Consider the following 23,857-nt stretch of genomic DNA (forward strand, 5'->3'; position numbering starts at 1 on the left):
CGGAGGAGCCAGAGTCGACTAACATTAACAGTGTGGATTACCGGCCTCCCACCACCACCACCATATCGGAGAGAGGAAGTCATCTCTCCCTGAGAGGCCTTCAGGAGTCCTAGGGGAGGTGGAAGGTCTGCCGTTTGCTCAGGTTTTTGATGCACCGTGGCAACTGGTCGGGCTCCCTGGCCGATGGTCAAAGCCCCTAATGCTGCCTCCATCCTTTCTGGTTGTCGTCCGAGTGAGTCGGGGCCTGCCTCTCTGGGGGGGCGGTTGTGACCATTGTTGCATTGACGGGCATAGTGGCCTAGAAGGTGGCAGAGATAGCAATGCACTGAAGCACTTTTCCCTGGAGTTCTAGACGGCCCTGACTTTTGGTTAGGCAGCGGGCCCTCAATGGCCGCTACTGCAACCTTGGCAGGTGTCCTTAGGATATTGGCACGGGTCTGATCCCAAGCAGTCCTGGCATGGGCGCGTATTTGGTCCCACTCGGTGTCTTTAGAGACACAAACACCCAGCGCGTTATGGACCAGTGGTTGGAGGCTGTTCAGAAAGAGGGTTTTGAAGCTCAGGTAGTTGAAGTAATTTCCTCCACCACTCCTGGTGCGCAGGAAGATCCCATGGAGTTTATGCGCAGAGGCACTCGGGCTTTCGGTAGGGTCCTGTTTGGTGTTAGCTAGGAGCTGGTGAAAATCAATGCCCTCCCCTCACCCAGTGTTTGGCATAGTTTTAACTCAATCTCATCTATTGTGCCACCCCTCAGGACGTCCAGGTCTATCTATTGTTTTAATCCTGAGGAACATGCATCTAGGAGGACCTGTTTGAGGTCGTCCCCTTCTAGTTCTGGGTGGGTGATTATGAAAATCCTCCACCACTGCCTGAAGTCGAGGGAGCTGGTGTCCATATTCACTGCCCCCAGGTTAGCTTTTAGCACCCCCACTTCAATTGCGGTAAGGGACCGATGTGTGGTTGTGGTAGTGGTTTCTGCCTCACTACTAGTGGTGGTCGAGGAGGCTGCCTCGCCTTCCAGGTCTCGGTCAGCCTGGTGCTTGGGCTCACGTGCGGCCTTAGCTCGGGTGACCACGCATACTGCAGAAAGGTTCTCTCGCCATCCATTTCTTTCTTCCCGCATCTGGCTTACTAAATCTTTTAACTCTTTAGTCTCCCTATTTAACTAGGCAGCGCACAAGTGTGCCCCGTAAGCTAATCTGTCTCGGCCTCTTTATTTTTAAGTTTGTTTTTCTGAACATCCTCAGAGAGTTTATCAAGGATGTAGTCATCGTCCCCGTTACCATTTTCTAAGATTTTTAGGAGGTCTGTTGCTGCGGACGTGCCAACCTTTTCTGTCAGGCTGTCTACTAGCTGTTCTCGATGGTATGCCAATGCCATTGTATCTCTGGTTTTACCTTTACCTCACTCACTCTCTCTCTCTCTCTCTCTCTCTCTCTCTCTCCCCTCTTTCAGGGAGTTCCCTACTTAGTCTTGGCCGACCGCGCGTGATTGTCGCTTAAGTCCCTCCGGCCCCCACAACCGGAACCTTACAACTCCCAGCTCTGTGATCCCACTTCTGACACCACTGTAAGATTTTGGATCACAGGTCACACAAACATTACCCAAAGGGTCTTAGGAATTGTAAGGCATTTTATTAAAGAGCGGCAGTTTAAGTTAAGTACAACACACAATCAAGATAGACATAGTGGACGTACGACCGTGACAGGCAGCTGGTATCGGTCCCGATCGGACAGACGTCTGGCGTGCGCGAACAGCTCTTCCCTTCCCTTCACCGTCTGTGTCTTTAGATATCTCTTTTACTCTCTTTTTAGGGGTGGGCCTAGGGTAGATTATCAAAGATACAGTCAACAATCTTTCTAGCACACAAACAGCAGACCGCGAGTCTGGAAACAAGGTCACCGCCACGTTGCAGAATGTTATAACATCCACAGGAAACCCAGAACATAAGCAAATTCTAAGCATCTATCCAGCTATTCTAACACCAGTCTGAAGAGACTATTTTGTCTCAAGTTATTTCTTCCAATTCATGATTTCTCATTTTAAATGTAAGTGAATGTTTTAAATCATTTAAAAAAAATTATTTTAACATTTATTTTTAACCCTTACGTTGGTAAAAGAAGAGCCTAACCTGCTTTTACCAGGTGTAAGGGTTTGGTGGGTATTCGCTGGGCAGTAGTTGGGCGCACCAGCGAGAGTGAGTTTATAGCGGATGTGGTGGATCTGTTGAGGAGAAACTTGACAGATTGCAAGTTCCAGGTTTTATCGCATGCGGAAACCCGGAACTTGCGGGGCACTTACACAGCGTACGCCGTCATAGGCCCCAGAAAATCCAAGCCATTATGAACACACAGGAAAAGGCTACATGGAGGCTGGAGTCCCAGGTCAGCTGTCTGTTGGTTGTCAATCAATCAATGGAGATAATTGGGTTGTCCTGCTAACCAATTTCAGACTTGGCGATGCTTCTTTAATGCAAAACCACCCCTCTCCATCTCTTCTTGTCATTCCTAGAAAAGGTTGGTGGCGGGGCTGGCGTTCTTCTTGAAAATATGTGAACAAGTCACAGTACTGAGCTCGCGCTCTGCCCCGCACCCTCCACAGTACGTCCCTTACTACATAATTCATCAGAATGGATTTCTCTCTCTCTCTGCTGTCTGGCTGAGCCCCAGACCAGAATGTGCAAAATGCCTGATTCTGTGTTCAATTTTGATCATTTTAAATAAAAGTGCAGGTGGGATTCTCTCTCATTTCCCCCTCTGTAAATATTAAATATTAACCTATGTGGAAAAACCTGGAATGTTAATGTGTGTTTCTTTCACAGAACACGTTTCCTCGAACTTTTTTCAGTGCATTGTTTAATTGTAACTTGTTACATGATTTTTCTCCACAGGGGAAGAAGACCCACCTGTTCTCACAACAAAATCATCAGTTTCTGGACTGTGTAAGATAGAAATAGACAGACACATACATGCAGCGGTAACCCTATAACATTTTATATCGTAGGGTATGCATTGCCACTTTACCTTTTCAGCTTTATATTCACTAACAAACCCTATGATAGTCACTGTTTTATCTACACTGATCCTCTGTGTACTTAACTCACTATTATGGTTGAAAGGCCATGTTGGCAGACATTGAGCAAGTGGCATTGTTTTAATACAGGGACCAGTCAGTCTGAACGGGATCAGGGTTTGATTACAACAGTTATAATATCATTGTATTGATGACACTAATTTGATGCTTTTAACTGTTTAATGTGTGATATTTAATTTTATGTATTAATTTGGACCATTTGTGCATCTTAATGATTAGAAATTAATATCTTGAATCTTGTGATCAGTGGAAAACCTGATGTATTTAATTGATGGTTTTCATTTGCCAATATTTAAACCTGTTTCTTAAGATAGAATAAATGACAACTTAGAAAATAACACTATAGGTGAAAAGTTGCTTGTAAAAACTTTTATCATTTATCTGATCATTCCCATGTGGTAGAGGCCTTAACTATTAGATTTAGCTTAATATTCGGAATGTACATATTTAATGATGATGTATTGCAGATAATTGCACTACTGTGCCCACTGGGGAGGAGGTAATTGTATAATAATTCTAGTTGGAACAATAATTTTAAAAAGAAAAAGCAACTGGCATTCATCGATCTGGTAATGTGCTCAAATTTAAATTCTGATTTGAAGTATTTAAATTTAATACCTTTCGGTCTACAAAACAATTCTACTTTTTCAATATGTCTGATGCGGTTTACAGCTAAGAACAGAATGAACTTTAGTTTCTAGTGAATGTTTATTGTATAATTTAAAGTCTAATAGGTGTGAATAGTTTTCAAAATGTGTAATGTGTTGACTCCCAAAATGCAGTTAAAGGGACAGTACGTTGTACGTGGCTCTTAGCCACTCAAACATTTGCTAAATTGATTTAAAATCCAATCTCCAGAGTAATCAGCCACATCACTATCACTGTGGGTGCTGTAAAATAAACTCAGCTCCCCAACTTGAGACTTGGGTCCATCCTTCTGAGCACCAGGGGGTGGCGATGTCAGCTTGTGTGGCATTATCAGGTGCAGCACATTGAGTGATGTGTGCCAGGGGCTGGGAAAGACTTTCCCTCTTATAACAAGTGAAGTGCTCATTTTCATTCAGGAATTCTGTACCAAATTTATTCTGTTTTTGTTTTGTTGGCGTGCTCCTTTAATGTTCCTTTTCTCAGTAACGGTGCATTTTGTAATTACTGTGCTATTGACAAATTAATTTCACACAATGATTACCAGCCATAGTTGAAGTGATGTAGTGGAGGTCAGTCTTGGCGTGATGTCATCTGAATAATGTAATTTATATTCTCTAAAAAGAACAACTTGGTTTGAGACCCATATTGTTTTACATAAAAGAATGTTGTGTCTCATTTAATAGTTAGTGGTGTCAATTTTGTGCAATCCTGTGGTCCTTTTTTCTGTTCCTGTCCTGATAGCATGACACTGTGCTGGGGTACAGTTCCACAGGTGCTGGGAGGTTATTCTACTATGGGGACATCCCAGCTGAGCCTGACCCTGACCTCACTCGCACATGCTGATCCAGCATTAATCACTAGATAGAGATCAGGAGCCGGAGCACCAGATGGTTGTTTTCTTTCTCTTTACCCAGCCCCCACCACCCCCCCCCAGTCCTGGTCATCAACAACTTCGTGCAAACTGGAGATCAAACCTGCTACTTTCCTGGCCAGATAAACTCCTTGAGATATTGTAGTGCCATGTTTATTAAGGAAATGATGTGACAGAATATTAAAATATGTTTTCCGCTAATGGAATTTTAAGGACCAACGTCTTCTAGTGAAGGGTCTGATGTAAATCTAGTAGAAAAGTTGGTAGGAAGTGGAATGTTTTTATTGTCTTCATTAATGTGACATTCTGAGGGTTGGGTTCACTACTGTACACTGTGTTCAGGTGACTGGGGCGTTAATACAATGAAGACTTCTGTAGTGTCAAAATAATCATCTCAAATATTGTATGGATTATGAACATTGTGCCTATCACTGCTTCCGTACATTAATAAGCAGCCAGTATCCTTCATTTGTTTCCTACAATCCTCTCGGCATAATTTAATATCTGTGTTCACACCTAGTCTTTGCAGATCATATTGTATTTGTAATGTCATTTTGGTTATTGTGAAAGACTTTGTTGTAGAGTGCTTTTATAAACTTTTACAAAATACTGTACCTGATGTATTCTTTATTTTATACGAGCTACAAATTAAGCTGACTGAGATAATTTTCTGCTGATTTGTCTTTTTGTACAAAAGCGTTTTTTAAAAAATATATAAAAATAAAGCAAAAACCATAATATGCTTCCTAATAAAGACTTGTTCTTGCACTGATGTATTTTTTGATCTGGGAGATTCCAAATATTGACCAACTGAGCCAATTGATATTTTATTGCAGTGAATTCAACTCGAGAGTTTTATAATGTGATCAACTTCACAAAATTTCAAAATTTATTCATCCAGTTCAAGTTCTAAATTTTCAAGATTACTGCACCCCATGTTGCCATAACTAACCTGAATTTAACGTGAAAGTGTCTGAATGGTTTTGACTGTAGCCTTGGTGTGAATTGCCTATAGTTAGCCCTATGACATTACTAGTTTATAACCAACCCCGCTCCTAGAATTGTTACTCATGTACCCTTAACATTCCTAGAGTTTTATTATGTTTTATCTTCCTTGCACTCCCCTGTTCCTCTGAGCTTTTGGGGAATATCTTACTGGTGAATTTAGTAACTTTCTCTCCCCTCCTGGTGGGGGCCCAGTAACCTAGTCACGGTGGCTCTGGTTTTACAATTGCTTCTCTTGGGGACATGTTCTAGTGTTATGGCTACTCCTGATCAAATTTACTGACCGGGCTAGTTGCTTTTCATCCAGGCCACTAGTTGAATGAGATAGGCATGCAGCAAAACCTGTCATTTCTGCCTGATTCTGTGCAACCATACCTCCAGTCGCTGATTGTGAAACGACCTGGGCAGCAGTTGTAGAACATTTCCATTGGGCCTGGACAGTTCTATTCTTCAGGCCAATGGAGGTGAATAGTTGACAAATGGGGAAAGGGGAGAAGAGAGAGCAAACCTGCTACTCTAATGTAATGCTATAAATATGATCTGCATTTGGTATGAAAGGATCTTTTTGCTTTAATAGGGAACAGCTTGGCAGGTCAAGCAGCTGATAATCTGACCGCTGTTCAGAAGGGCACCAGTTCAAGCTTGAAACTTCCTGTAACTTGACCTTGGGTTTGGGATAAGAGCTATGTGGGTAATTGGCACAGCCTGCAGAACTGAGACGCTCCATCTTCGGTCAAGGAGGGAGGAAGCTTGATGCCAAGAGGGATAACGGTGATTGTTGAAGCCGGTGCTACCACCTTTCATGCTGGAAACAGCTATGTGCCATTGAGGGGCTCCAAAAAACATCTTAAATATTTAGTACATATGACAAATATATTCAATATATTTATACAGAATACAAATTACAGCAAGATCTTGTCACACCTGAAGTTTAATATTTGATTGTTCTGGGTTATTTGATTGTATCAAACATCAATTTACGGGGGATGGGGGGATGCTTGCAGTAGGCTTGATTGGACTCGATTAGAGATTAGATTTATCCTTTCTTGAGATTGAAGTAGGAAGACTGAAGGATAAGCCAGGGAATGACCACAAAAACCCAGTTAAAATTATTTGCGCACACCAGATTTCCATACAAATTTTTGAATTTCATACTGAGGTTTAAGGTGGATCAAGTTCAATATTGCTTACATCTGAGTTATATGTAAGTGGATTCTCTGTACCTGTCACCATAGTGACTGTTAGTATATACGTAATACATGAGTATGGCTGTTTTTGATACTGCATCAGCTGCTGACTGGCAATTCTTGTCTCAGTCTTACCGCTGAGTCAAAAGGTTGTGAGTCCAAGCCCCACAATAGGACTCGAGCACATAATCCAGGTTGACGCATCAAAGTTGTACTGAGGGAGTACCGCATTGCCAGAGAGGTTGGCCGGAATTTTGCCGTCCGGGGCGGGTGGTCAGTGTGGCGGGTCGTGACCCCACTGGTGGCTCCATTCTGCTGCTGAAAAAGACTTTCCCTTAATAGGGCCTATTAAACCCACCCAGCCCAATTAAATGGAGCAGGCCTGGTGATGTCATTCATGATGCGTTTTCAGCCGGGATCTTTAAAGGGACCATGGCCACATTGGATTTGACGTTTCATCTAACATAGTGTTGTCAGTGCACTACAGCATTGGAGTGCTGCAAACACTGACAATGACTGCACAGAGGCAGAGGGCTGCAGCCAGGTTCCTCCTGCATATGGAGGGAGTCACAGCATGCAGGGAGGTCCTCTTCTCTTCCGATGGGCGGAAGAGACCTCCCCAGAAGACCAAAACAGCCTGGCTGCAGATTGCAGAGGAGGTCACAAGCAGGGATGTGTTCAGGAGGACCTGGGTGCAGTGCCGCAAACATTTCAATTACCTCATTAGATCAGGAAACTTTAGTACAAAGTCACACTCAACTTCATCCTGCTGTGCCTCTCATCACATCCCCATCACTCTGCCTTCTGTACCCTACTCCTGCACATCCTCACACACCAACATACCATACACCTCCACCCATCCCTCTCTATCTAATTTATCACACCCCCATCTCACTAGCCACCCCTCACACTCACCCTCATCCTAGTGCAATCATACTAACTAACAATACACAAGGGTAGCCACTTGGGTGTTTTATCCAATGTTTATGTAAAATTTCTGTTAATGTGGTGTCAAACTAAAAATCTTTATTTTCAACACTTTCTGGTCTTGGACAGATTTGTGTGCACCTTTGGAAGTGGCTTAGTGAGTTGCAGTGAATGGCGAGACATAACGCCCCCCCCCCCCCCCCCCCAGCAATGGTGATGAGCTTGAAAAGAATGGCTTAGGCATTGTAGGGATGCTTTATGGTGCTGGTGTGGGGTGGTGCCAACTTGGCGCATCATATGGCAGCCATATGGGTGTACAGTATAAAGTTAACTAAACCTGGCCATGATGAGGCCATCCCTGGCCTTCTGGGCAGCAATGTGCTCGGGTGCTGATGCCCTCTGTCCTGTGCAGTATCAGGTGATTGCGGAGAAGGTTGTTGGTGCTGCTGGTGTTGGGGCTCATTGTGGTCCGATTCTGAGGACCAAGATGAGACAGTATAAATGGCACCCATGTTGATGGAATAGATGGCAAGTGAAGTACAGATGATAGACGCATTCTGTCAATGGTGAGAGAATTCTTCCAATGAGGTGAGACTGGATAAAAACTTTGCTGGAAAGACTTGCAGCCTGCAGAATCCGTGCTGGAAATGGACTGAGCAACAGCTTCTGCCTGAGGAAAGTGATCAGCTGTCAGGTGGGAGCTTCTCCTGTACATTTGATGCTGTAAAGTGATCAGCTGGAGCAATGGCCACAGAACTCCCGCCTCAGGTTGGCAGATGTGGTTCCTGAGCTGCATGAATCCCATGGCCATACAGGGAAATTTAAAATGTAGGGAAAAAGGCTCCTAAGTGCATGTAAACTACCTGATAATGATTTCAGTTGGGTCGCCCGACACTGCCGGTCGGGTCGGTTCCGCGATGAAAGGTGTGTGGGGGACGGGATGACAGCGGGTTCCTGACCCGCTGTCAAAAATAACTTTCCCGCCCGACCCGCCACCCATCGCGCCCACTACCACCCTGGAAAATTCCCGGCTGCTGTCTTTCGAGTGAGATGTTCAGTTAAGGCCTGGTCTGCCTATTCAGTTGGACATAAAAGATTCCATAACACTTTTTGAAGAGCAGAGGAGTTCTGATGTCCTGGCCAACACTTTCCCCACTAACAATCTAACATCCTTGGAATGGGATGTGTGCTGGTTAACTATATTTATATTCAGATAATTGTATCCTTGAACTCTTTCCAGCAAAGTTTTTATCCAGGCTCACCTCATTGGAAGAATTCTCTCACCATTGACAGAATGCGTCTGTCATCTGTACTTCACTTGCCATTTATACTGTCTCATCTTGGTCCTCAGAATTGGACCACAATGAGCCCCAACACCAGCAGCACCAACAACACCACCAACCTTCTCTGCAATCACCTGATACTGCACAGGACAGAGGGCATCAGCACCTGAGCACATTGCTGCCCAGACACTGCGGATAGAGGATCATTTCCACAACAACTCGGACCCCCGGCGCATGTGGCAAGGCATCCAGTCAATCACTGACTACCAGAGTAAAAACACCAGCCCCCCGGTCAGCAATGCCTCCCTTCCGGAAGAGCTTAACAACTTCTACGCTTGCTTTGACAGGGACAACAGGGAGCCGGCTACCAAAGCCTTGCCACCCCCGGAAGACCAGGTGCTCACTCTGTCGACCTCCGACGTAAGGGGTGTTCTACGCGGAGTGAACACACGTAAGGCTGCTGGACATAAGAACATAAGAAATAGGAGCAGGAGTAGGCCAATCGGCCCCTCGAGCCTGCTCCGCCATTCAATAAGATCATGGCTGATCTGATCCTAACCGCCAATCTGATAACCTGATAGCATCCCTGGACGGGTACTCAAGGAATGTGCTGATCAGCTGGCTGATGTCGTCACCGCCATCTTCAATCTGTCATTGGCCCAGGCAGTAGTCCCTACATGCTTCAAGACCGCTACCATTATTCCTGTGCCAAAGCAAACAGCTGTGACGTGTCTGAACGACTATTGACCTGTTGCACTCACACCCATCATAATGAAGTGTTTCGAGTGACTGGTCCTGGCTCACATCAAAGCCAGTGTTCCCGCCTCTCTTGACCAACACCAGTTTGCCTATCGTGCAAACAGATCAACGGAGGATGCAATCACAACTGCTCTACACTTTGCACTGAATCACTTAGACGGTAAAGAGACCTACATCAGAATGCTGTTCATAGACTACAGCTCAGCATTCAACACTATCGTCCCCAACAAGCTGGCCACCAAACGCCACACTCTTGGCCTGAACACTTCCCTCTGCAACTGGACCCTGGACTTCCTAACAAACAGACCCCAGTCTGTCAAATTAGGTAACCACACCTCCCCCCCCCCCCGACCCTGAACACGGGGGCCCCACAAGGATGTGTGCTGAGCCCCCTCCTCTACTCCCTCTTCACCCACGACTGTGTGGCTGTTCATGGTTCCAACACCATCAAGTTTGCGGATGATACCACGGTGGTAGGCCAGATCACCAACAATGATGAGTCAGCCTACAGGGAGGAGGTCCAGCATCTCGTGAAGTGGTGTGCCGATAACAACCTGGCCCTCAACATCAAGAAAACCAAAGAAATCATTGTGGACTTCAGGAAGTCTAAAGGCGGCAGTCACACCCCCATCCACATCCATGGGGCTGTGGTGGAAAGGGTGGACAGCTTTAAGTTCCTCGGAGTCCACATCACAGAAGACCTCTCCTGGTCCCTCAACACCTCCTCTCTGGTGAAGAAGGCCCAGCAGCGCCTATATTTCCTAAGGAGGCTGAAGGGATGTAACCTGTCACCCCTGATCCTCTCTAACTTTTACCGCTGCACAATAGAGAGCATCCTGACGAACTGTATCACAGTATGGTATGGCAGCTGTAGCTACTATGACCGGAAAGCCCTGCAGCGGGTAGTCAAAACTGCCCAACGCATTACCGGCACCCGGCTACCGACCATAGAGCACATATACCAGAAACGCTGTTTACGGAGGTCACGGACCATCATCAAAGACCCTACCCACCCCAGCCACAGTCTGTTCGCCCTCCTGCCATCTGGGAGACGCTACAGATGCATTCGCACCCGAACGACCAGATTTAGGAACAGCTTCTTTCCCAGGGCTGTCATCCTACTGAACTCCACAAATAAACTCTAAAGCCTGCACATCTGCCAATGCACTTTATTATGTTTATGTTAATGTATTGCAAGCCAAATGAATGTTGAATGTTTAAATGTCTTAATCTAAATTTACACTCTCGAGAGCCGCAAGCCTACATTTCGTTGTACTGCACTTGTGCACTAACAATGACAATAAAGTTGATTATTATTATTATTATAGAAGGCCAGGGATGAACTCTGAACGTATATTCAGGCAGTATATATTCTGAGTTCAAGGTTGTGAATATCTGAACCTAGTTATAGTTAGCCAGGACACATTGTGCTAAAGGGACCATTCCAAGGACATCAGGCATTAAACCAGAAATATTATTCATAGAAAATTCTGCTGGGAGCTGAGGACTGCCATCTATGGACTCAGTCTTGGACAAGCAATCCTTTTTATAAATCCTGAAATTACAAATATGACTAATAATGAGTGCTGGCATTATTCTTAGTGGGCTTGAAGGGAAAAGGTGATCTATTTGGTAAATGAAAAACCCATAGTTACTTAGTTTTATTACAAAATGTGGGCTGTTCGAACAGTAGGAAAATAGAAAGCTCAGGTAATAAACTTAATAATACAGGTGCTAGATGTTTATTACTAGAGATAGGTATAGCTAAACTGGTTTTACAAAAACTCCAATGTTTAGGCTTTCCTCTTTCTCTGTTATAGAAGGCCTTAGATAAATCCATACTGGAAACGATCGTACTTAACAAAAATGATACTGTTTAGGAGATCTGAGTTAAAATTTTCAGTATTTGCTGTTGCTTTAATTTGATTTAGTCAGCGGATGAGCTCTCTTGTTTGTGATCCATTTGTCAGATTTAAGACATTATGGTATTTGTCTCGTGTCTTATGCCAATGTCTCAAAAAGCTTTAGACAATGAATTACTTTAGAAGAACAGTGATTCTTATGGAGGCAAACTTGGAGTGTTGCAGCTTTAGGAAAAGAGGGGGCTGACCGGAATGACTCGTCAGCTGATTCTGGAGCAGCATTGATGCTGCACATCTGGAAGTCTATGACCCCAACGGCCTGCTCCCCCGGTTAAAGAATGTGGTGTGGAGAGAAATTATAAATTGCCATGGACCCTGGCACACCCCTTCCCACTTAGGTGGCAGTTCAGTGTCACAAAGTGCACGGAAAGTTCAGATTCAAACTTGAAAACAACTGATCCTGCTGGACAAGTCTGTGATCATCTTATACATCATATATACCTGGGGACTAAATTAGTCTGACTAGAGGTCCATTGGATAAAAATGTTATGAGTCCAAGTATTTAACTTTACTCCTTTAATCCTCTTGTACAAGGATGGATGCAATTAGGCACAATTCGTCAGAGTCTGGCCTCTTTTGCATTCCCTTCGCTTTGCCTCGCCATTGGCTGGCATTGCATTAACCATCTAAGTCTCACTCTCTCTGATTCCTTCCCTAAATCTCTCTGCCTCTCTGCTTCCCTCTCCTCTAAGTACCTCCTTAAAACCTAACTCTTTGACCAAACTTCTACTCTGTCCTTTGGCCCAGTGTCCATTTTTTCCCCCTCACCTTTTGGGATATTTTTCTACATTAAAGGTGCTATATAAATGCAGGTTGTTGTTGATCTGTAATTGTATCTAATCCAGGAGTAATGTAGAAGCTGGCATAGCCAACTGGTTTCAGACTGCACAAATTACTTTAAAATGTGTTTATTTTAAAATCTAATACTGTCATAGGGATTTAATTCACTTTAAAAATAAAAGTTTACAAACTTAAATCATACCACTCCATCAAAGTCAGGAAATGGAATTTAGGTCTGCTGCTTAGAAGAGTATCTACTAGCGCTACAGTCACTAGATTCCCCAACAAGGCTGCTCTCCTTTCCCTCAGCAGCACTGCCACAACATTCACTGAAGCCAGACATTGCACTCTGACATTATCCAAGCTACCTAACTTGAAAATCAGTCGTAGAAATGGACGTTAGCTTTACTTTCTTCATTTTAACATGAATATTGTGCTTTAGAAGCTGACAAACCAGCCAATGTCCTGCAGCAATCTTGGAGATGATGGCTGAAATGGCAGTAAATAGAAAGATTACTAAGTTGCCATGGGTTGAGGTTGCAGGTTAAATTGTGACTATTTGTCTATTCATAGTGTCCAGAGGACCTGTTCACATTAGCATTTACAGCACTTAAAATCTATTGTGGTGTGCTGCCTACAGTGATCAGTGTAGATGTACATCTCCATTATTTGCTTGGAAGCTTGTAATGCTTTTTATTCCGTAATTCTACCATGATTAACAAAAAGGTCACATCTATAGAGAAGCTACCTAATGACAGCAACTCAACATAGCAGAGATGAAGCTTTATTGGCAGACTTTTTGAATTCAGACACTTAAAAAAATGTTCAATATAGGCAGGTTTCACTATTATAATAAAAGGAAAATGTTCGCATTGAAGAATTGGATTAATCACGTGATATTAATGAACATTTCCGCTCTGGCTGTGGAGTGTTTGATTGCCATTCAGATCCCAACCTTAACTGGCATATCAACACGATTATATTCAATATGTGAGTTTAACTGGTACTTTACCAGACTACTAGATGGAATTGCTTATGATTCATGCTGCCTGTCAGCCAATTGTGAACATCATTGTGCAGATATGTATGAATGTGCCTCAATGTGCAGCACGGTGGCATAGTGGTTAGCACTGTTGCCTCACAGCGCCAGAGACCCGGGTTCGAATCTGGCCTCGGGTGACTGTCTGTGTGGAGTTTGCACATTCTCCCCGTGTTTGCGTGGGTTTCCTCCGGGTGCTCCGGTTTCCTCCCACAGTCCAAAGATGTGCGGGTTAGGTTGATTGGCTATGATAAATTGACCCTTAGTGTTAGGGGGATTAAATACGTGGGGTTACGGGGATCGGGTGGGATATGTGTCGGTGCAGGCTCGATGGGCCGAAATGGCCTCTATCTGCACTGTGGGGTTTCTGTGATTCTGTGAATAAATCCGAGACTCGATGTTAGCGAAACAAAACAAGGCTTTTATTGACTTAGAAGGTAACACACAGAGGAGAATGTATCTTCCATCCAGAGGTCTGCCGTACTGGATGTGCTGCAGGCTGGGCCAGCTTACATAGGAGCCAGGTATGGGCGGAGCCCTACACACAGTACAATACAATGGAAATGAAACTGAAACCAACCACAGTCACAGGCAGAGAAATACTGATGAGTGATGAATGGAATATTTCATCACATGTATAATCCAATCTATGCCAACTAAACAAGGACAGAGTGAAGATGGGAGGATAGCAAGAGTAAAAATATTTAAAATGTATATTTTTAAGGTTCCCTGGTATGATAGCAACAACAGAATGACAGGATACAGACTCAGATCTGGCTAATCTTGATATAGCAGGGAGGTAGTGGACAATGAAGGTACGAGTGGAGGGGATGAGAAAATCTGAGATAAGGTCAAGCCATGTTGGTCTTTTACAGCTTGTGGAAAACACTTGCACTGTGATAATGGCAGAGCAGCTCCCCCAGCCCGTTCTCCTTGTGCATGGTGTGGGGAGAATCCACAAAGGGAAACAGAGAAAAGGAATTACCAAAATTGTATTCACAAAATTAACAGAGATTTCAAGCTTTTTATTTTCAGCCACATAACTGATTCCTCCTTCCTGCTGGAACTTGACTAGTTGCCATCAGGAAGTTCCTGACTACAGGTGGCTGTGAGGCTCATTGATTTTGTTTCCGAGCAAGCAGCCAAATACAACAACAACAAAAACACAGAGCCATCCCTCATCCATGAATCACGCTATCCTTGGCTGAAAGGGGAGAAATTAGCCTGTGATTTCTACATCTTTACAACACCTTTACTGACCTTCCAGGGAGTGTGCTTGGGTAAATGAAAAGAGGTCGCTTCCTGGGCAATATTTTGCTTCCTGCCCCCACTCACGTGACCTATTTGAAATCGGCAAACATGCCCAGTAAGATAAATGACAGACAAGATTGGAATTCCTACCAGGCTGTTCTGCTCAACAAAAAATTGATATTTTCCTATGGCGCACCAGACATGTGCTGTATAATTGCTGTCAGCACATGTCTTTTAGTTATTCTTAAAAATCCCAAAAAGTAACAATCATACAATAAGCATCTTCTACTTTTGAAAGGAACTGGGGAAAATACCTAAGATATAACAGCTGTCCCACCCTGAAAGCGAGGGACTTTCCCACCCAGATCTGACTGACTGCAATTATAAACTGCAGACGGCAAAGACACCCGCCCCAAGCTGGTTGACATCACCGGGGTTCAACCTGCGACTTTAACCTGAGGCCTGAGCGGGGGAGCAGTGGTAGATTCCTCGCGAAGCCAAACCTGCCGGAAGATGCCCAGAAAAGTACATTATTTATTTATGTTTTAGTTTCCTTGTGGCCAGGGAGGAGCAGGAGTGCTACTCCGTGCCCCACTAGCTAACCTTGGACCTCTCCCCCCCCGACCAGATTCCTGTCCTTCCTGCCTATCCACTTACCTTACTGCGAGGGATGGTTCCCTCTGGTCCCTGGCGGCTGCCTCTGGCCAGCATGACTTTAATGGCCAAGCAACTGCTTTCCGCCAACTTCCCTATTGTTTTGGTCGGGAAGTCGACAAGCAGCTTGCAAATGATGCCCGGCCATTAAGATCGGCCAGGTCTGCCTGCGGCCACTCCTGGATGGGCACACCGCTTGCTTGCCTGTGTTCCCGCCCAGGAGTAAAATTCGAGACCAGAATCGCAGATATATTGAATGGTATTTGTAAACTAGTCCCTCTGAAGTGAGCATGCGAACATTTTGTCTCTTTGTACATGATTTCTTATGCCAGGATTAAGGACAGTAAGTAATATAGAGTTCTTTTAGGTTTAATTATGTGCAGTTTACTTGTTTATTGATGTTCCTATATCCATGGTTTGTTTATACTAAATTCAAATTAAGTAAGGCAGAAAACTTCCCCTTCATCTAGCCAATGGTCAGCTAAGCTCCAAATTGAAAACCAAAACAACTCCGCAGCAGCCAAGTAACATAAATCTGTTTATGTCTCCAGCTCCAATTCTTCAAAATGTTCTTTTCTGCTTTCCTGAGCATCTGATCCATTGTGGCCCCTTTCAGTTCTCAATGACTCTATTTTATTGCTCGTTATAAATCACTGTGGCGTTCCTAACCAGGCAGGAGATGCTCTCAGTGAGCAGAGAGAGATAGCAAAATACTGCGGATGCTGGAAATCCGAAATAACAACAGAAAACGCTGGAAAAACTCAGCAGGCCAGGCAACATCCGTAGAGAGAGAAACAGAGTCAACGTTTCGGGTCGAAACCCTTCTTCAGAACTGAGAAAAAAAGGCAGGAAATGAAACAGATTAAAAGGCAGTTTGTGGGCTGGGAAATGGGGGAGGGGATAAAAGAAGAGACATTAAGAGAGATATTCAAGGGGAGACGAGATGGTAATAGGACAGGTAAAGAGACAAAGGATGGCTCTAGCTGAAGTGTGAAATGCGCTGGCAGAGTGAAAGACAGCTGCCATGTGGGCGAGAGAGGGAAAAAAAGGAAAAGGCACAAACCAAAAGTGTGGATAAAAAATATATAAAAATATAATAGGGGTCGAGGTTATGATCTGAAATTGTTGAACTCGATATTGAGTCCGGAAGGCTGTAAAGTGCCTAATCGGAAGATGAGGTGCTGTTCCTCGAGCTTACGCTGAGCTTCCGTGGAACAATGCAAGAGGCCGCAGGTGGAACGGCGAATTGAAATGACAGGCGACCGGAAGCTCGAGGTCACCCTTACGGACTGAACGGAGGTGTTCCGCAAAACGGTCACCCAATCTGCGTTTGGTCTGCCCAATGTAGAAGAGACCACATCGTGAGCAGCGAATACAGTATATTAGATTGCAAGAAGTACAAGTAAATCGCTGTTTCACCTGGAAGGGGTGTTTGGGGCCTTGGACAGTGGGAAGGGGGGAGGTATATGGGCAGGTGTTGCATCTCCTGCGCTTGCACGGGAAGGTGCCGGGGGAAGGGGTGCTGGGGGTGATAGAGGAATGGACTAGGGTGTCTTGGAGGGAGCGGTCCCTACGGAATGCTGAAAGGGGAGGGGAGGGGAAGATGCGTTTGGTGGTGGGATCACATTGGAGGTGGCGGAAATGGCGGAGGATGATCCGTTGAATGTGGAGGCTGGTGGGGTGAAAGGTGAGGTCAAGGGGAACCCTATCATGGTTCCGGGAGGGAGGGGCAGGGGTGAGGGCAGAAGTGCTGGAGATAGAACAGACTCGGTCGAGGGCTGTGTCAACCACGGTAGAGGGGAATCCTCGGTTGAGGAAAAAGGAAGACATGTCGGAAGCACTGGTGTGGAAGGTAGCATCGTCGGAGCAGATGAGAGAGATGTTCAGTGAGTGTCCTATTTCCATGCAACATTCAGTCCAAAGTAAGACCTGAGACAAATGAGACATTTGTCCCAGGCCCAATGCATTAGGAACAGCAAAATTGTGACGGTAGTTCCTATACTGTACAGCAATAGTCTAAACTAATTAAGTTCAAAGCTATGGGGATTCAGCACAAAACAGGGGTATGGATATGAAACTAGCTGAAGTGTAGAAAACAATGTGTACTGGTTAGAGGAGCAACGTCAGGGTGGGGGAAGTACCGTGTGGGTTACCCCTGAGTTAGTGTTGGGATCAGATACTGTTTCTAATTTACATCAATTAATTGGATTCTGAAACTCGATGCAAATTGGTTAAATTTGCAGATGATGCCAAACTTCAGAATGAGCTAAGCAAAATGTGAGTGGGCCGAACAATGGTAGATGAAACTTAATGCAAGCAAATGCCAAGTATAGCACATAGGAAGGAAAAATAGGTTACATGCATACTCCACGAATGATGTTGAAATGGCTAAGAATTAAGTTGAAAGAGACCTAGGAGTCTTACTGGACTCCAAGCTCAACATGTTCAACTATCAGAAAAGCCAATAGAATGTTGATTCACAAAGGAAAAAACATTTGACTACAAGTCAGAGGAAATTGTGATCAAATGGCACAGTGCTCTGGTCAAACCACCCTTCGAGTATCGTGTCCAGTTCTCGTGGGTGAGACAAAAGGAGACATCATTATAAGGAAAGGCTGGAGAGATGTGAACTTTTCAGCATGGAAAGAAGGCATCTGAGAGGTAATCGTAGAGAGGTGTATACAATAGTAAATGGTATGTGAAAGATTAATCCTGAATACTACATTAAACAGTGGGAGTAGGACAAGGAGATACAGGTTCAAACAAGTAAAAGATAATTTTAGGACTGATATCAGGAGATTTTTCTTCACACAGAGATGACCCTTGGAATGGACCTCCAAGCACAGTGGTGGAGGTAAAAACCCTGGGATTGTTTAAGAAACAATTAGATACATCAATGGGGGAAGAGTAGGGTTGTTCCGGATGGCTGAATTAAGATGGGCTGAATGGCCTTCCTCATCCATAAGTATTTTGTGAAATGATAATACAGTGACACATAGTGATTCAGCACTGCCTAATGCATGCACACATAAATTCGATTATGTTCTAACAAGGTCATTTATTAGGTGGGTGTAATAGCTATGGATTTGATGTTTCCTCCACTTATTTTCAAAGGGAGAAGGTGCACAATGACTGAGGGAGGGGAGAAGTGAGAAAATCAGTGAGTAACCAAGGTGCTGAGACTGCGTAAAAGTTTATTTCAGCCCTTTTGGTGTTTGTCATAGGTTTTTATCCTCTGGGTTTTCTGAAGAATGTAGTGGAATCCTACTAAACTGATCACCGTTTGTAGTGAACAGTCACTAAGAACGATAAAAAACTCTGTTTTCCAAAACTTCAATTAGCCTGATGCTAAATTGTTGCAATGTTTCTATAGTGATCAGTGCAGTTTGACTGTGATGATTATTTTAATAGTAGTTCCCCATTATGGAAAGACAATTGCCTCAGTTGTAACATTATTAATCTGCACCATCTAGCCTGTCAATAGAAACATTATTAATGGGCTGCTAGTTAACTGGCTTTAACTGGTTATCTCTGCTCGTATCCTAATCCGCACCAAATTCTGCTCAGCCATCGTCTGCTGCTGACTTACGTTTGGATTCCTGATCCACCAACTCCTCAAATTTAAAATTCTCCTTGTGTTAAAACGTTCCGTGGCTTTGCCACTCCCCATCTCTGTAACCTCCGCCAGCCGTACAACCCTCCAAGAACTCTGTGTTCCTCCAACTCTGGCTTCTTACACATCCCTCACTCCCTTTGCCCCACCATTGGCAGCCATGTCATCAGCCATCTAGGCCTTAAGCTTGGAATTCCCTCCCCAATCCCCTCTGCTTCTCTCTCCTTTTAGACCCTCCTTAAAATCTATTTAATTCACTGAGCTTTTAGTCACCCCATCTAAATTCTTCTTTGGGAGTTCCAGGATTTTGAGCCAGCGACAATGATGGAATAGCGATATATTTCCAAGTCAAGATGGTGTGTGACTTGGAAGGGAACTTGGAGGTGGTGGTGCTCCCATGCACCTCCTGGTTTGTTGTCAATTTTTGTCTGATTACACTCCTGTGAAGAGCCTTGGGACTTTTTTTCTACGTTAAAGGGGTTATATAAATGCAAGTTGTTGTCCCATAGTACTGCACTGGAGTCTCAGCTGAGATTATGGGCAGGATTTTCATTGGGCCGTGGAGGCGGGATTGGAGGCGTGTGGGGGGTTAAAATCGCGAAATCGGGGGCACGAACCCATCCCGCCCCCATGCCAGTTTCAAAGGAGGCGGATACCCGACCTGTGCTGGGAGCCGCCTCCCCGAGGCGGGAAGGGGATTAGTGCCAATTAACTGCCTGTTAACAGGTAGTTAACAGGCAGTTTTTAGCCTAATCCCTATTTTTATTCCTGAAGTGTGGGATTCCCGAGGGCTCCAAACCACGCCAAGTTAGCGAGGCGGACCGTCAGGCTGAAGGGCTTGGAGGGATCGAGATGTCTGGTGTTCAGGTGAGTGATGAGTGCAGAGGTAAGTGTGTTTGGTGTGTGTAAAGTGTTTAAAGAAGTTTAATTACCTTTACTTTTACAGCCTTCCTTCCTTCAGGTCTCGGGAGTCCCTCATCTCACCGGCACAGAAAGCAGAATGGCCGCGAGCTGTCAAAAGTTGCAGCATTCAGCTTTCTGTTCTGGAGAGATCTCTAAATCAGCCTGAGAGGAAGGAATTAACTTGGAGTACAGATTGTCAGTGTTTGACAGCTTCAAAGAGCTGTCAAACGTTGATATTTCATCTGTCAAAAGCTCTTGACAGATGAAATGTCAATCTGTGACGTTACCTCTTGCCGGGTGGCCCTTAATTGGCCTGCTGAGCCCGCTGGGCGGGCTCAACAAGGTCAATCAAGTGAAAATCACGTGGGTTGGTCACAACTCGATGGAGGCGGGACTAAAAGCCCAAAAGTTGTAGTCCCGCCTCCTACACGCCTCCAGTATCAAAATCCAGCCCTATTATGTTCAATTCCTGGAGCCCACAGCCCCTTAACTCAGAGAGGTTAAAATATTAACACTCAAAACTTTCTCCATGAATTCTTATACATGTTACATATTTTTGGCATGGGAAAATAAGTCCAAAAGAACTGTGACAAACAAAATGGATTCCTTATAGAGGATTCCACAGTACAACCTGAAGGATCAAACCTTCCTCGCAAACAGTGGACAACCATCAACTGCCTCAGAAGTGGTCATGGTAGATGCTGCCACCTTCTCCATAGATGGAAGATTAAAGCATCCCCATCATGCAACTGTGGAGCTCCCAATCAGACCCTGGAGCACATCATTGAGCACTGCCCTCAGAGGAAATTCGCAGGCAGCCAACAAGATATCCACGCTGTTACACTGGAAGCTTTGGCCTGGATATCCAACTTAGATATTAACATCTGATTTGCTTTGCTACTACCATACGGAAGAAGAAGTCCAAAAGGAACATTTTCTGATATTGAATTCATATGTCAATTTTTTGATAATAAAGACTTCTAAATAAGTTTTTCTTGAAATTGCAATTTAAATAAAACCCACGTAACATCCCATTCCCACTCTCATTTATTGTTAGCATTTGCCTTTCCTGAAACAATCTCTGCACAAACAGTGTAATTTGAAAAGTAATGTTTTTTTAATTAAATTCCACTTTCATCAGGCAAGGCAATCATGTAATAATGGGATTTTCTCAATGTAATTTGTGCAGCCGGTCTGTTAAATGATCTCGCTTGGTGTTCTCCCTAGATACTGAGGCTTTTAAAAGAGTTGAGTCGTCTTTTCTGACAAGTGTATTGGAAATCATGAGATTTGGGGAGACCTTCATTTGGTGGGTCTTAATGCTTAAAACACTCATTCCTGGTCAATAGCTGTTACCAACAGAGTAGGTTCTCCAGCTGTTGAGCTGTTTTAAGGTATGTGACCATTATCAGCAATGCTTTTCACGTTAGCAGTTGAATCACTAGCTGTATGCATTCAATCTGAGATACTGAGGATCTGTATGGTGAACCAAGACCATTAAGTCTTGCTCTATGCTAACAATATGTCATTTGTCTCTCACCTACAGCTTTCTATCCTGTGTTTTGGACTGTGTGCAGTATTCTGACCATCTGTTGCGTGAGAAGATCAATGTTATCAGAGGCTATGGTTTAGTAATGACCTTTACCTCCTGGAATTTGTGATTCCTTTTCTTTTAGTTGGACCAGTTCAGGGTTTAAAACATTTATTTATTTATTCATTCACGGGATGTGGGCGTCGCTGGCAAAGCCAGCATTTATTGCCCATCCCTAACTGCACTTGAGAAGGTGGTGGTGAACTGCCTTCTTGAACCGCTGCAGTCCGTGTGGTGAAGGTGCTCCCACAGTGCTGCTGGGGACGGAGTTGCAGGATTTTGACCCGGCGACGATGAAGGAACGGCGATATAATTCCAAGTCAGGATGGTGTGTGACTTGGAGGGGAATTTGGAGGTGGTGGTGTTCCCATGCGCCTGTTGCCCTCGTCCTTCTAGGTGGTAGAGGGCGCGGGTTTGCGAGGTGCTGTCGAAGAAGCCTTGGCGAGTTGCTGCAGTGCATCTTGTAGATGGTACACACTGCAGCCATGGTACACCGGTGGTGGAGGGAGTGAATGTTTAAGGTGGTGGATGAGGTGCCAATCAAGCGGGCTGCTTTGTCCTGGATGGTGTCGAGCTTCTTGAGTGTTGTTGGAGCTGCACTCATCCAGGCAAGTGGAGAGTATTCCATCCTGACTTGTACCTTGTAGATGGTGGAAAGGCTTTGGGGAGTCAGGAGGTGAGTCACTTGCCGCAGAATACCCAGCCTCTGACCTGCTCTTGTAGCCACAGTATTTATGTGGCTGGTCCAGTTAAGTTTCTGGTCAATGGTGACACCCCAGGATGTTGATGGTGGGGGATTCGACTATGGTAATGCCATTGAATGTCAAGGGGATGTGGTTAGACTCTTTTTTGTTGGAGATGGTCATTGCATGGCACTTGTGTGGCACGGATGTTACTTGTCACTTATCAGCCCAAGCTTGGATATTGTCCAGGTCTTGCTGCATGTGGGCACGGACTGCTTCACCATGTTTCGGTACTGGGAATACAGACTGCTCCATTACTATGTCAATTTAAGACAGTCCACAAGAATATGGATTGTTGGGTTCATCTCCCACTATCTCTTTTATGAAAATGAATATTTTATCCACTCTACTTTATGTACTTGTCATGATAACAAATGCTACCATTGCGAACCTTGATCGCTAGATATTGTTTATAATCTGGAATGGAAACCACCTTCATGTTGAACATGGAGAACAATGCTGCACAGCTTAGATCTGATGTATCTGATAACACAGCACAGACTCTCCCAGACAGATCTATGGGTTGGACGTCTCTTGTTTTGTCGCCTTTCCTCTTCAGAATTCCTATTCACCATTTTTCTTAATTTGCTGTGTGACTGTGTCATGGCTTTCATCCCCCATAGTAGGAATATTTTAGTTGGGGTTGTCCCGCCTTTTCCTGTGATGAGGCTCTATTTAAAAAAAAAGTTTAATTACATTAAAGGCAATTTTGTTCATTTTCAGCTCCCTATATAATTTTCCCATTTCTCACTGAAAATACAGCACCATTGTGTAATAATACAACCTACACACAGTCAGCTCTGGAGTACCCCAGGCTCCTTCCTTTGCCTCGTTGACATATTGTCGCTCACTGACATTATCCATAGACATGGGGTCTGTTTCCATACGTATGTTGATAACACCCAGCTCTATCTCTCCACCATCTTTGATCCACTACAACTCTGTGTTGTCAGCCCACTTGTCCAACATTGATGTAAGCCCCCAAAGTGCGGACCAAGTGATATACAAGGTCGACGACACCGGCTTGTTGTAAGAAAGACAGACCCAATAATTGAAGTCAAAACAGTTTATTCAGGCCTGGGGAGATAATGCTCTTGCGTCCCCACACAAGGCTCCAACTCCACCGAACCTCTTGAGGTTCACACAGTTATACACATTTTCCGAGACCTCCTACTCCAGAGGTCCAATCGATTTAAAAGTCTATACATTAATCACTAACTAGGTGTGTCTAACTTATACAAGGTAGCCTATAACATAAGTTTCACTTTTCACTGAAGGGGCCTGTAGACCCTCTGATTTCTTGGAAATGAGTCATCAGGTCATGTGATTTCTGAGAAACGAGACCCTCTCTCTCTTGACCACTACTAAGTTTGGTTTTTCCAGAAAAGGGTTATGTCAGTGTCTCTTTTTGTAAGTTTCATCTCTCTAAACTGGTATGGTCATTTCTGCAATTAAACATAGAATAATTAGTACACCTCATCTTTACACATTTTGCTGCCGCAATTGCGTTCTACTAAACGTGCCCTGTTACGCTCATTTTTTAATCTTACTTCAAACATCCAGTCACGAATGAGCTAGAACTACTTCC

General features: G+C 44.3%; 1 protein-coding gene across 2 annotated transcripts in view; it reads left to right on the plus strand.

The window, feature by feature from the left end:
• il17rd (interleukin 17 receptor D) overlaps positions 1–5,380 on the plus strand; it is a 93,424-nt gene extending 88,044 nt beyond the window's left edge. For both annotated transcript variants that reach the window (XM_086001616.1, XM_086001618.1), the window contains one exon: positions 2,891–5,380. In XM_086001616.1, the coding sequence (XP_085857742.1) occupies positions 2,891–2,988 (98 nt within the window). In that variant the 3' untranslated portion in view covers positions 2,989–5,380. The remainder of the gene's footprint in view (positions 1–2,890) is intronic.
• Positions 5,381–23,857: the final 18,477 nt, after the last annotated feature.

The sequence above is a fragment of the Somniosus microcephalus genome, chromosome 11 (genome assembly GCF_052327205.1).
Source record: "Somniosus microcephalus isolate GS21.2 chromosome 11, FLI_Smic_1.0, whole genome shotgun sequence".
Classification (NCBI taxonomy): Eukaryota; Metazoa; Chordata; class Chondrichthyes; order Squaliformes; family Somniosidae; genus Somniosus; species Somniosus microcephalus.